This window comes from Pholcus phalangioides, unplaced genomic scaffold, assembly GCF_987345545.1.
Source record: "Pholcus phalangioides strain wild (caught in Gottingen) unplaced genomic scaffold, Ppha-v1.0 ptg000022l_1, whole genome shotgun sequence".
Taxonomy (NCBI): Eukaryota; Metazoa; Arthropoda; class Arachnida; order Araneae; family Pholcidae; genus Pholcus; species Pholcus phalangioides.
The window spans coordinates 34,761,151-34,775,307 of NW_028301615.1; the positions used below are offsets into that span (position 1 = coordinate 34,761,151).

Genomic DNA, 14,157 nt, shown 5'->3' on the forward strand with positions numbered 1-14,157 from the left:
GTGTATGAATTATTTGTATTCATATTCTGTATGTTTTTGTGAACACTTTAGTGAAAATTTCACTTGAATATATTGAAAATTGAAAAAGTTATGATTTATTTTCTCAAACAATGCTGCTTAAAAATTGAGCCTCGGAAAAGTAATCTGCATCAGTTTTTGATAAATTTCAACATTTTTTTTCTCAAAAAATTTTAGAGATATGCAAATAATATTTCACACGGTTAATAAGAATGGTAAATGCAACAAATATAAAAAAAAATCATTGAAATCTGAGACTATGGGTGTCATGGCTGGGTGATTTGACATGGAATGACCCAACAATGGTTTCTCAGCCTAAACAATCACTTTCGGAATGTTTTCTTTAGTTACCGTGGTTCTCTAGCAATGCGTTTCAGACGTTTATATGCCTTTACAATGGTTTGTCACGTCTTTAAGCTTGGCAGTATATGCATGATAGTTTATATACGCCTTTTGCTTATAATGGTTTCCTCACTTTTTCAATCGTCCCAGTAACTGAAGAAAATTTGGACAGTGGTGGGTATTATAGCTAGTATTGTATCTGTGCTCAGGTGACAATGTCATAAGTCACTTTTCCCAAAAAATTCAGTTGTTTGCATTCCAGATCTCATTCGTTAAAATTTTAGGTGGCAAAATTTTGTTTTTCTCTTTCAGTTTATGAGGAAACAACAGAGGCAAATTGTAATCAAAAAGCCAACAATATCGTATTTTGGCAAAATATTGTTTACAAATTTGCCATTGTGACATTTTGCCATCTGAGCACGTATAAAAAAAATATAGTGCATATATTTTTTTGCTACTCCACTTTATTTACCAAAACTTTTTTCCTAGCATCTATTTATTTTTATTTTAAAAAATGAATTACAGTGAAACCCCCCTCTTAACAGACACCCTCAGATGCAGTCACCCCTGTTTTACGGCCAAATAATAATTTCCCCTTATGACTAAGTTTTTCCTAATAATGACCGTTAATCAGGGGTTTGAAATGCATCCATCTTTTACGGACTATTTCTTTGTCCCGCCGGTGACTGCAAAAGAGAGGTTTTACTGTGTATAAATTTCATTAATGGAGCTGGAGATGATTTTTCATCAACACACTCATGGGTTTGTGTGTATCTAATGTGGAATTGATTCCCTGCACGATAAAAAAAAAGCTACAGTATTTTAATAAATATAAGAAATTTCTTTTCGCCAAAAATAGTAACATTCCCCCCTTCAACCTCAACCCATATTTGCTAAAAATAGTAATAGTTACTATTAATTCGAAGTACACCTTTGAATCAATAGTAATGAAATGAAAATAATTTTTTCCTCGTACTCTTACCCAAATTTTTAGACTGTCTTATCAGCTTGGAGCAGCTGTCGTATAGCATTAGGTTTTGTCGTCCTATTTACAAATGCTTCCAACCTGATAGTGTCACTCATGAACACAAAATCCTAGTTGACTCAAAAAGGTATTTATGCAAATTTATAAAGAATATAAAAACAAAAGCTTATACAAAAAGAACTATCAACTCTTAATGACTTGAAAAAACAAAGGACAAAAGCTTGTTTTTTTCAACTCTTATCCATAAGAAAGTGGCCATGGACAGGTGGGCTGTTGACTGCAAGGCACCTATGGAAGTTTCGCTGTAGAAATGGAATTCGACAAAAGTATAGTGCTGTAAATGATACTGAAAGATGAAACTTTTTTCTCTCCTTTAATTCTTTTTGTCCTAGTTATATGAATTTGGAAAATATTTAGTCTGAAATGTGTTTTTTTTCAACTTGTATTTTTATTTTGTTTAGGTACGTTCGGAGCTACTAACACTGGACTTTTTGGACAAACTACACAGCCACAGAGTACAGGACTTTTTGGACAAAAAACTGTTGGATTCGGAACTGCTACAACGTCAACTACTCCAGCTTTCTCGTTTGGCAATACAAATACATCCATGTTTGGACAAACTAACCAGCAAAAGGTAAGTTATAGCTTGAAATGTAATACTCGTGTGATTTTGTAGTTTTCTCAATGGATAGTTTCTCAGTCAGGGAGAAATAGTTTAGAAAAACTCAAAAGTAAAAATTACAATGATCATGCCAATTAATATTCAAATTAAAGTTAAACCTTGATTATTCAACCCTCATTTATTCAGAACTCTGTTGATCAATGTTTGTTTCCATTGAAGTTGAGTTTTTTTCTTAATTGAAGAAATTATCACCTGATATCGAAAGTTTCCTTACCAATAAATTCCAAAATCGGTGAGCCTAGTTGCATGCAGAATAGTTTCACCATTCAACTCGTATGAGAAATAGGGGTTGTTTCAAAAAAAAGACCATGCACTTGTCAACACTGAAAGTCATGCTCCATTCATTTGCCTATGCTATAATCCTATTTAGATTTTTCTGAAGCAACTTCCCATCGCTTTGATTCCTGGCTATGGCCATTAATTTAATGTCGTTTGTAAATTTGCTTGCTATCTTATTGATATCCCGAGATTTAGTTTATCGACAAAAATTATATTTATAGTGTAGGCTTATCCTAATTAAATTGGATAATCAAGGTACTGTTAAGTGCTGTATTACAAAGCTTGCAGAATCCCAGGTGCCATATCAACTAGAAAATTGGCATTGATTTTTTTATCCTATAACTGAATTGAAGTCTGAGGACAGCACAAAATTATCAGAAATGATGTCAGCTTGTCTGTTAGTGTTGAAAGGAGTCTTGGACAAAAAGAATACACTATTTTGTTGATATACCGATTTTGCCAATAAAAAAGATGCTTGGTAGCAATGAAATTGTGCTGGCATCTAAATTTTTTTTCTGATTTCTCAAGTCTTGCTGTATCATATTGTAATACAGTTGAACTCCCAATATAACAAACTCTGCTTTAGTTGATACCTTGATTTAATACATTTTTTAGATGTACCTATGTTTTTGTGTCAATTAGTCCCAATATAAAGATTTTTCTCAGTTTAATGAATAAGTGAATAAAAAAGTTCATTTTCAAGACCTTGAAAATCCATAAGAGTCCTTGAAAATAAAATTTTTTTTTATTTTTCTATGAGAGCCCTTGAAAAATTTGTTTTCCGAAATAGTTTTAGCCACTTTTTTATTTACACCATAAGTGACGTCCTTAAAAAAGTGCAAAGCACAGAGAAAAAGCATTAGCAGCCAATAACCCTGGATAATTCGATTTAAAGCACGTTTTTTCCCATTATTCTTAAGCTGGGTTTTCGTAGGAGCAGGTTTTCTGTGCTGCGTGCAAAGTGAATCGCCCAGCATGACATGCCATCCACTCAGCAATAATAAGAAAACAAGTTTGACTGTTTTCCTAGAGAGCGCAACAAGCCTCATGGCCGTGTTTTACGTCGGGCGTGATTGGCCGACTGCGTCTGGAAGAGTCGAATGCGTTGTGCGCCACTCGCTTTACCGATCTTCTCTTCATTTTTGTTTTCTTTCACTTCCCTTCAAACCGGAGCATGTAGATGACAGAGTAGCTGATGCCAGGGCCATGAGCTGATGTGCCACGGTAGGAATATACAAACGCGTAGTGTGATTATGTAACACGTTTCTGTCGACGTGAAATCTTCCAGTTCGGTTCATGCGGCGCTAAAAACCTATGTTGGGATGTTTTTTCCCTTTTTATTCTCTATGCACGTGGAATCGCTCGGCCCGACTCTATGTGTAAATTGCCATTGGTATGCTCTCACTTTCAAGGGAGCTCTGCTTTATATTGTAGGCTGGGTTTTTTTTGCGTGTATGTTGGGATTGTTTTTTTTCTCCCTGAGATTGCCGGTTGTTATTTGTGGGACATTTTATTTATTTTTTTGTGATCGTAAATGATCTTGTTTTTTTTCCTTGCAACTTTTATGGAATAAAAGCTAGAGTTCAAAATGAACTTCCTATCGTGGTTTTTTTTCTTCAGCTCAGTCGGCATGCTCTGGCCCCCAACAACCAATACCTCCTTCTAGAGTAGAAGTTCCTCTGCTCTAGAAGTTATTGCAACAACCCACTTCTAGGAAAACCTGGCTTTATGGTAGCATGTACCCTGTGATCATATGTAGACGTATTTTGGAGTCGTTGGAAGTCAGTAAACCTTGGTACTAGGTATTTTTTCTGGAGGACTTGAGAAATCAATATCTTATAAAAAAAAGTTTCATAATTTTTGCCGAAATAATTCCAGCCTTTCAGTCCGTAAGTGAGCGAAGCTTCCTCTGATTACCGTCAACCATAGGCGGAGATAGACTTGGAAGTTTGGAGGGAGGGGGGGCACAGTCATTATTTCTGGGGGCACGATAATGATGATGTCAATTCATATATGCATATATACATTAGATCAGTCAACTTCACTTTTCACGTCCCCCCAACCCCCGTATCTCCGCCCTTGCTGTCAACAAAATATTTATTTAAGAGTGGTGTGAAGCGCTTGTACAAGGTTCTTTAAAGAAAGAAAACAAAAAATGAGTAGCAAGTGTGTTTACTTTTAATTACTTGTGTGGCTGAAAAATCCCTTCTATCAAGATTGGTTGCTGAATGTGCCAGACCAAAAGTGCCGCCAAATGCAAGCTGTGCTTCAATGGGTGAAATCGGCGCTGAAATCCATTGAGCTTATATTACTGGAGGGAGTATGACTCAGAGCCATAACTAGGATTTTTGTATTGTCTTGCCGCCCCCACCAATTTGGAATTCGATAATTTTATAACGGTGTTCACCTAAAAATTGCCACCTGGGGCAATTGCCCCACGCCCTCTAGTACTGGCGCTGGTATGACATCTTCATTCCTTGGAAGATCCCGTGAGGCGTTGAATGTCGGCGTATCTCCGTTATTTTTTCTAATGGCTGAAAGAAATAATTTCAGTATTGATGATATGATTCCAAAATTAATGAGAGATAATTCCAAAATTAATGAGAGATAATTCTAAAATTAATGAGATATAATTCTAAAATTAATGAGAGATAATTCCAAAATTAATGAAAGATAATTCCAAAATTAATGAAAGATAATTCCAAAATTAATAAAGCAATAATTCCAGAATTAATGAAATAATTTTTAGAATCAATAAAAGAATTCAGCATTAGCGAAAGAAACAAATCCAGTATTGATGAAAGCAATTATTCCAAAAGTAATGAAAGAAATAATTCCAGAATTGATGAAAAAATTCCAGAATGAAATTATTTCAGCATTAATGAAAGAAATAATTTAATCTATTTCTATCTTTAGAAAGGTTTTTTTTTTTTGTCTTTAAAATAAAATTAATTGCAATATTTAGAGACTAAACTATTTTTCAATGTGGAAATTGACAGGCACGAACTGTGCTATTCAATGTGTCATATTTTTTGTATGATATATCTGTGGTGTTTGGTCAGAACATGATATCTCCAAAAAATTGCTTTTTGATCTAAAAAGCTTGCTAATTATAACTAATTAGAAGTGAGATAAATGCACAAATGCACAGTGCGTGCGGCTAAACAACATGCCGATGTGTGATATTTTCATTTGTATTTGTGTGTATGCTTTATTTTTCATTTTTAAATGACAATAAAAATGCTTATATCTCAAAAATGTGATTTTGGATGTATCATGTGCTGACCAACCACCACAGATATATGTGTATGTGGCCTCCTTTATTCATTATGGATGATGTGAAATAAAGTAGGTAGAAATGTAATCTCTGAAAGTTTTAATCAAAATTAAATATGTGCCTATTCATGTGAAAAATATGCTTTTGTAAAATAGTCCTTGAATTTTTAAGTTTTACATTGAAAAGTGCTTGAATAGTCCTTGAATTTTTTTTCGTTGGAAGAGTACGAACCATGTTATGGTTATTTCAAAAAATTCAACTTATATAACAAATATAGTATTAATGTAGAATTTTTTGTTTCATAATATTTTGGCGATGAAACATTATAATTAACAGCTATTATGAAATATTTCCTTTTCTGTGCATATTATTTCTACTGTTTGTTTTATTATTGATATTGTTTTTTTGTATGGATGTTCATGGTTCTTTGATATTTCCATTGCAGCCCATGTTTGGCCAGCCATCAGCAGGTACAGGATTATTCGGGCAGACTGCAACAAGTCAACCTACGGCATTTGGAACACAGAATACTTTTGGATTTGGTGCTACTCCTCAACAGAATGTAAGTTGTAAAAATTTGTGTTATTCAACTGTAAATCAGATAACTAACTGTAACTAAATTGTGATATCTTATTTACAGGTATTTCAACATTACTCATAGACACTATCTTTTCACATAAACAGGTGTTGGCTATCGTTAAGATTGTAATATTTTTCTATTCACAAGTTCCATTATTAAAAAACAAAAAAAGATAATGCAGTACATTTAGTGATATAAAATAACGTGAATGAAATAGAAGTATAGTCAAACGTTGCTATAGCGCCTCTAATACCAGAAATTTTCTGTGAAGAAATCTTCCATATATAGGGATTACATGGGTTTAGATATAATTCAGTTTATTGCTAAATTTTTCAGAATTCTGCAAAATGGTGTTGAATTGGGGTTCAACATTTAACAATAAAATTACCATGCTAATCAAAAATTGATATCGATCATGGTTCACTAAATTTGCTGGGTTTTTTTGTTTTTTTGTGATTCAATATAATATGTACATACATGGGTCATTCCAAAAAAAAATGTACATTCCACATTTTTGAAATGAAAAATTCAAAGTTGAATTTTCAAAACAATTGATCTCAAATTATATCCGAGGTCTTGAAGTTTTTCATAAATATTTTACACTTTTATTTTGTAATATTTTATTTTTTAGGTTTATGACAGTGATGGATTTTGTCCACTCTGTTATGAAAGTAAATATCGCCGTAAAAAATATATTTTTGCTTTTTTCATTATATTTTAAAGTGTGCCTCCATGTACTATCGCTTGATGTTGATAAAAAAGGGGGAAAAAACATCTTAATTATTTATGATAATGACATAACAGAGTGGACATCCAACAGAAAAATCTGGTACTAAAAAAAACACGAATATTAAGTCATTTTGCAAAAGTGAAATTCAAAATTGCTGATCAAGAATTAAAAATAAACTTTTCAGTGCGCTTTAAAGGGTTTATCAGATTTAAATCCAGTATAAAAATATATTTCCCAAATGATCGTAACACAGTAGACATTTTAAAATGGAAAAAATTTCTGGACATGAGAACAAAAAAATGGTTTTTCATGAAAAGAATTTTTTCACAATTTTATTGTCAGTTTTATTTATCTATGGTGCACATATAAAATGTGATTACAAGTTTTTTGAAAAAAAAAATTCCAGAAATTTGCACACAAGTCTTTTCAACACTTTTTTTCGAGCTGGAACAGCCAAATTTTGATGTTTCGTACAAACAATGATTTAAAAAAAAAATTGGATACCATCTGAAACAAATTAAGAAATGCCATATGACAGAATTAAATGAAGAGCTAGAAAAAAAAAATTAAAATTACTATCAAAGTGCTCTGAAATTTTGTAAAACAAAATTATGAAGTCTCGAAAATTGTTTATACACTTTTTGAGAATGACCCATATACTCAGAAAGAATTTAATAGTGGTATAAGTCGGCAAGCATACTTGCTGTATTTAATGTTATAGTATTGTCTTGTGATGTAATTGAATATACCATTTAATTCATTAGAAGAAGAGAACCTGAAAGCATATTTTTGTCTTAATATTGCTGATGAAGGTGTTAGAAATTTTAGAAATGTATTTCTTAAAAATAATTCCTAATAATGCCTAAAGAAAATAAAATGCTCACATGATTGTGTATCTCAAAAACTAAAAACAGTGCATTTGTAGTGGGATATCTTCTGAGATATAGTAGGATTAACCCTTTAAGCAGCGTACCAGAAATCACTAAACCATGTTCAAAATGCCATATCTTTTTTGAATGCAGTAGACTTTCTTTCAATTTTCAGTAGATGCAAACTAAGAGGTATAGGGAGAAGTGTTGCATTTAGCAATGAAAAATTAAAAATATGTGTGTGTCAATGCTAAACTAAGAGGCAAGAAATTTTATCCATACCACTTAGAGTTAGTGAATGAGGTGATGTGTGATTAGTGAAATTTTTACTAGGGAGAGAAGATTGCTTGCTTGGAATGTGTCATAGGCAAGAATGATTTATATGAAAGTGAAAACACGGGAGGAAAAAACCAATTGCAGTACGTTGAGGAGGGGGCCAAAATTTAGGCCAGTTTTTCCAGATCCTTTACAAAATTTCGATTTTGAAAAATGAACCCTTCGAAAATACTAATTGACAAATCCATAAATTTGGAATTTCATTTCTTTTGTGCAAAATGAACCTGATTGTTTTGCTTCTTAAAAAAATTACTTATTTTTTCAAAAATTAAGGATCATTTTAATAAAAACAAGACGCTATCAGAAAAAATGTGTGCTACATACTGCCTGGGAGGTAAATGAATATGAACTGGAAATGAATATTATCCACAATAAATCTATCTGTGGCTACTATTGACATGAGGATATCAGAAAGCAGAATGTTGCCTGATGAGTTTTGTTCCATGATAGCTTCATAGAAACTATCATATAGGATGGTGAACTTGATTTGGAAATGCATATTTGTAATATGTGTGTGTGTTTTAAGTAACCTCTCAGAGCACGAGTCATGCTAGTTGCATTGCCAGTTAGGAATCATAATGGCAGTCAATATTTTTGTTCTTTATGATTTGCAGATATGGTCCATTTTAATTGAAACCGACCACAGCATGGTTTGCACTTTTTTACTGCTTTCTTCTTTTTAGTCAGCAGTTCATAAAAATGGACGACCGAAACTGGTGGCTACCAAAAAGAAGAAAATGTAGGATAGGAAGGGGGAAAAAACAAAACAAAAGATGTATTCCTGGTTTGAGGAAGAACTTACTGGCTTGTTTTATATTACCAAACAATGAAACTGCACTATAGACAATAGAATAAAATCATTCTTTCCTACGTTGTGTTCCCTTTTTGTCTACTATTTGGTACAACCAATGAATGAGCAATTATAGGCTAGGTGGATCACTTAGTGATTGTTTATAGCCAGCTATCTCTTACAGACGTTGACTATGAAGTATTTGGTATCAAATAGGTCTAGTTATCCTCAGTCTATCTTTTAGTAATCACATAGAGAGTTTTTGGTGCAGATTTTTTAGTTATGGTAACCTGGTGTCTGAGATTTGCCAATTTCTAATCTTGGAAAAAAAAATTATCTCATTTAATCTGAATAATCTGTGATATCTGAAGTTTTAGGCTGGCATTTCACTATAAAAGTTTCATAAAAGTTTGTTTATAAAACTTAACTATTTTTCAAGTTCACTGGAATGTAACAGATGTATTTATTTGGCTACATTTTCAAGTTTTATGAAAGAATTTTTATCAAACTTTTATAGTGTAATGCCGGTTTTATGAATAATCTCCCCAATGTTGGATTGTAATAGTGTTTTTAAAAACATTTTATGAATAGTCACGAAAACTTAACTTTTACAATTTGCCAAACTTTTTATAATTTAATACTTCACATATTTTTTGAGTCCTTACAGAAAGATTTCCAATTCTCAATTAATTAGTCAACCAAATAGGCTTTATAAATTCTTATATTATCCTTCATCTCATTAGCCTGTGTATTCAGAATTATTTCAGGTAAAACATTATAGAGTGCTTCAAATTAATCTTTGGCTATTTCAATCGAATTGCAAATTTAAAAAGGACCCATCTCCAAAAATCAAAATTTTTCATTAAACTAACAGGGATGGGATTGCTGCGCCATTAGCAATTTCCTGCTACATACTGCGCCATAACGTTGATTTTCCGAGAAAATTCGGCGCTTCTGCGCCAATTGGGGTTTTCTGAAATTTCCCTCGTCAAACTTTTGCTTTCGATGACGTCAACTTCGACATTGCTACTGTAACTTACAGAAATTGTGCATGTTCCGGTTTTTTTTTTGTAGAATTCTCATCAAGATACTGGTTCTGCCAAGGTTTCCTGCATTTGGCTGTGAACGTAGTGCGTCGGTATTTCAGATTCCGAAAACCCGCGTCATCTCCGATTGATTAAAAAACCGAATTTCAAGCTAAAAAGAAGTTCGAGTTTTTAACCAATTGGAGACGACGCTGGTTTTCGGAATCTGAAATACGGACGCACTATGTTTGCACCATCGAGCTGGAGAGAGTATGACGTCCACGGTCTTCGCTTTGGCAATCCTGAGAACATCGTCCGCATCATCATTCGCCAGAAGATCACGTTACTCGGCGAAAACACACACAATCCCCTGTTATTTTCTTATGGCATAAATCAGAGTTTAAAACAATAAATGAAGGAATTAATTTCAGCATAGATGAGATCATTCCAAAATTAATGAGAGATTTTTAGTTTTAATGAAATAATTTCAGTATTAATGAAAGAGATGATTTCAATATTAATGGAAGATAAATCTACAGCATTAATAAAATTCCAAAAATTAATGAAAGCGCTAATTTTAGCATTAATAAAAGACAATTCCAGAATTAATGAAAGAAAAAGTCTAGAATTAATGAAATAGACAATTTCAGTTCCAAAGTAAATGAAAGTGATAATTACAACATTAATGAAGGATAATTCTGGAAATACTGGAAGATAATTCTGGAATTAATGAAAGAAAATTCCAGCATTAATGAAAGAAATAATTAAGAAAGGAAATAATTCCAGAATTAATGAAGGAAAATTCCAGAATTAATGAAAGAGATAATTCAGCATTGATTCAGAAGTAAGGACTGGAGTCCAGATGAGACTCATCTCGACATAATCAAATCCAGGAAGTCCTTTCAGATAAAAGTGTTTCAGTGAAAGCTTTGTTTCTGAAAGAAGCATCGGAACATTTCAATGGCTTTCTGAGACATTATTTCAAAAAGAGGAGCCCCTCTTACATGTATTCTGTATGACGAGCTAGAAGCTCTTGTTAGAAAAATTATGGCGTGTTTCCTGAAATCTGAACATATCAGAATGTTAGAATTGCTGAGCTCCAGAATGTAGCTATAGAAAGCAGTGAGAGCTGGAGGACAAATATGGTTGTTGGTGCTGAAACAGAATCCAGTCTTGCTGAGCTGGGTGATGTTCTCAAGAAAACATTTCTATGAGGTGCTAGATCACTTGCACTGGTGCTAGATCATCAAGCACTTGCTCAAAGTTTTACCTTTTGAGAACACCATGCTGGAAAAAATAAAGTGCTTGCATCCCCTTTTCTGACTGGAAAACTCTTCATTATTATGTATTAAGTACATTGTTTCAAAGTTACCACAAGTTTGTCCTTCAGATACCCCTGTTCTCTTGGATTTATGGATTTCTCTGCAGTGGGAAGATATACAGGTGAGTTATCAAAGGTTAGATAAGTATTGGAGATCTATATTTGATCTGAAAAACTTGGATGGAAGTGCAAAGTTCAAAATTTTGCCTGTGCTCATCAAAGCCTTATTATGTCTTGCCCACATGGAAATGCAGACTGCGAGAGAGGCTTTAGTGTAAACAAACTTTTCCTGCAACATAAATCAAATCTTTCGATTAAAAGTATCAATGGCATTAGGTGAATAAAATCTTTTATACAGCATTCTCAAAATGCTAAAAATATTGATGTCGATGCCAATCTTCTGAAAGCTGTTTGCGGCTTGCATCAGATGTACCAAGACAGACTTCAGCACCAAAAAACTTTTGATAAGAAAGTTCCACGACCAGATGAGAATCAAAGACTAAAAGCAGAAAAAAGGGAGTTGGAAATTCAGTCATCATCAAAACCTATGCTGAACACTGCAAAGAAAATGATAAAAGTGGGGATAAGAGAAAAAACTTTGTAGACATCGAAAGTGGGCAAGTTCATCTGAAAACACAGAAAGAAAAAATGTGTAGTGTTCTTGAGAAATTGGAGGAAAACAGTCAAGAGTCAACAAAATGTCATGAAGTTTTTTTTTTAATGTATGCTTATTTGTTTGATTTATAAACTTTTACTTTTTCTTCTTACGCCCAACTTGAATTATGACTAATTTTTACATCCCTACAAGTCGATGCAAGTTTTATCAAACATATAAAACTAATTTTAGATGCCAGAACTCTATAACTGGTTAAAATGTTCAAAATATAATAATCTGATTATCTCGGTTCAAAAAATTTTCATTTTTCACAAAGGTAATAATGATTCTGTGCACTGCTCTGAATTCACAGATTGCTGCTCTGAAACACTAAATTTACTGCTCCAAAACTGCTCTGAAAAGAGTCAACAGCAATCCCATCCCTGCATTCAAAAACATCCCAAAGCATTCATTTTGGTTTTTTACAGTTTAAACCAGTTTTTTGTCATGTGTTTTTTCACCATCATGTGTATGTATTGTTTCTAATTTTTGTGATTGAGTTTTTAATTGGGTTGCTGTATTTTTAAAATATATGACATCCATATTTGTTATGGGCATCTTTTTCTCAGCCACCTCGTTGGGCAAGGAACTGAAAAATACATCTAAACACATTACTGCTGTAATCAAACACGTATTTCAATTAATTCAAAATGCAACAAACATGTACAGTCAATTCAAATTAATATCCATTCTGAAAAGCTTAGAAAAAACGTCATTATCTGTATCATATGCAATGAAATTATGCAGCATAAATACATATGTGCTTATCATATTTAATTGGATATATCTTAGTGTTTTCATTTGTGTATTTTAGCTGCATAATTTCATTGCATATGATATAGATAATGAGGTTTTTTTAAGCTTTTCAGAATGGATATTAATTAATTAATGGTCATAATGATAATTTTGGTCCGTTGTGGCGTTGTATTTGTATTTGACGTCAAAAACCCAACCCTGGTCTAATTTACGCAGTGGTGGATAATTTTAAAGAGAAAAACTGCTAAAATATGTCAAACAGTTCTGGTCACTACCATGAATTCAAAAACACGCTATTTTTAAACTTAACATTTAATTCTGTAAGAAGGGTGGTTCAATAATGCATCAATGAAACGCAGGGGAAAATTAACACACACCCTCACATTGAGTGTTGTTGACATACACTCACACACATTTCTCCCGAGATAGAGAGAGAGACATAATAATAAGAAATATACAGGAAAAGAAAAGTGAATGTTGACATCAACTCCATCTTGTTTCAGGAGCAAGAGGTAAAAAGTTAGGCGTTTCCATCCGGTCCGGTGTTGTAATGCTAATTACAACCAATATCAATTCAACACGATATAAAAGAAAAAAAAAAATGCTTGAAATAGAAACTTGTACACAACATATATTGCAAAAGTAATTATGAAGAATCATTAGCATATATAACTGTGTAATGAATGAATAACATAACATGCATGTTTCTCTCTTATCCACAGTTCACGCATATAACTATAATGGTCATAATACATTTATAAGATAAATGTATCTTATACAAATACAACGCCACAACAGGCAAAACGCCCAACGAGGAAGCTGAGAACCCAACGAACCCATCTTCTGTAAGCATATCCTATCCTAGGCATAGAAAGGAACTGAAAAATACATCTAAACACATTACTATTGTAATCAAACACGTATTACAATTAATTCAAAATGCAACAAACACATACAGTCAATTCAAATTAATATCCATTCTGAAAAGCTTAAAAAAACGTCATTATCTGCATCATATGCAATGAAATTATGCAGCTATATACATAAATGAAAACACCAAGATATATCCAATTAAATATGATAAACACAAATGCTAGATAAAAAATTACATGAAGACCCAGTCACTCAATTTGCTATGGATTGTTTGATTAGTCTATTTTTAGTTCGTACAGTCACAACGTGAACCTTCTGATCTGGACCTGGAATGATTTCTTTGATTCTTCCAAGTAACCAGTTACACTGTGGCATGTTATCTTCCTTGACAATCACCATGGCACCTGTATCTTTCTTCAAAGATACAGAAAAGTTTTTCTAAGTTTATTTTTTTCATCTTCCCTAAACATTTTTCTTGAAATTGTTCTGCAGCATCACTGTTTTGTGACCAATTTATTCTGCTTTATGGTGGTGATGTATGTACAGTGGAACCCAGGGCCACAACTAGATACTTTATCAGCCTGGGCAAGCACACATTTTAGCGCCCTCATGTAATGTAGGAGCTGTTAAAGAGTAAAT

The 14,157-nt window shown here is 32.9% G+C and overlaps 1 protein-coding gene across 2 annotated transcripts in view; it reads left to right on the forward strand.

The window, feature by feature from the left end:
- Nup98-96 (nuclear pore complex protein Nup98-96) overlaps window positions 1-14,157 on the forward strand; it is a 164,590-nt gene that overhangs the window by 24,029 nt on the left and 126,404 nt on the right. For both annotated transcript variants that reach the window (XM_089249609.1, XM_089249608.1), the window contains exons 8-9: window positions 1,807-1,979; window positions 6,029-6,145. In XM_089249609.1, the coding sequence (XP_089105735.1) occupies window positions 1,807-1,979; window positions 6,029-6,145 (290 nt within the window). The remainder of the gene's footprint in view (window positions 1-1,806; window positions 1,980-6,028; window positions 6,146-14,157) is intronic.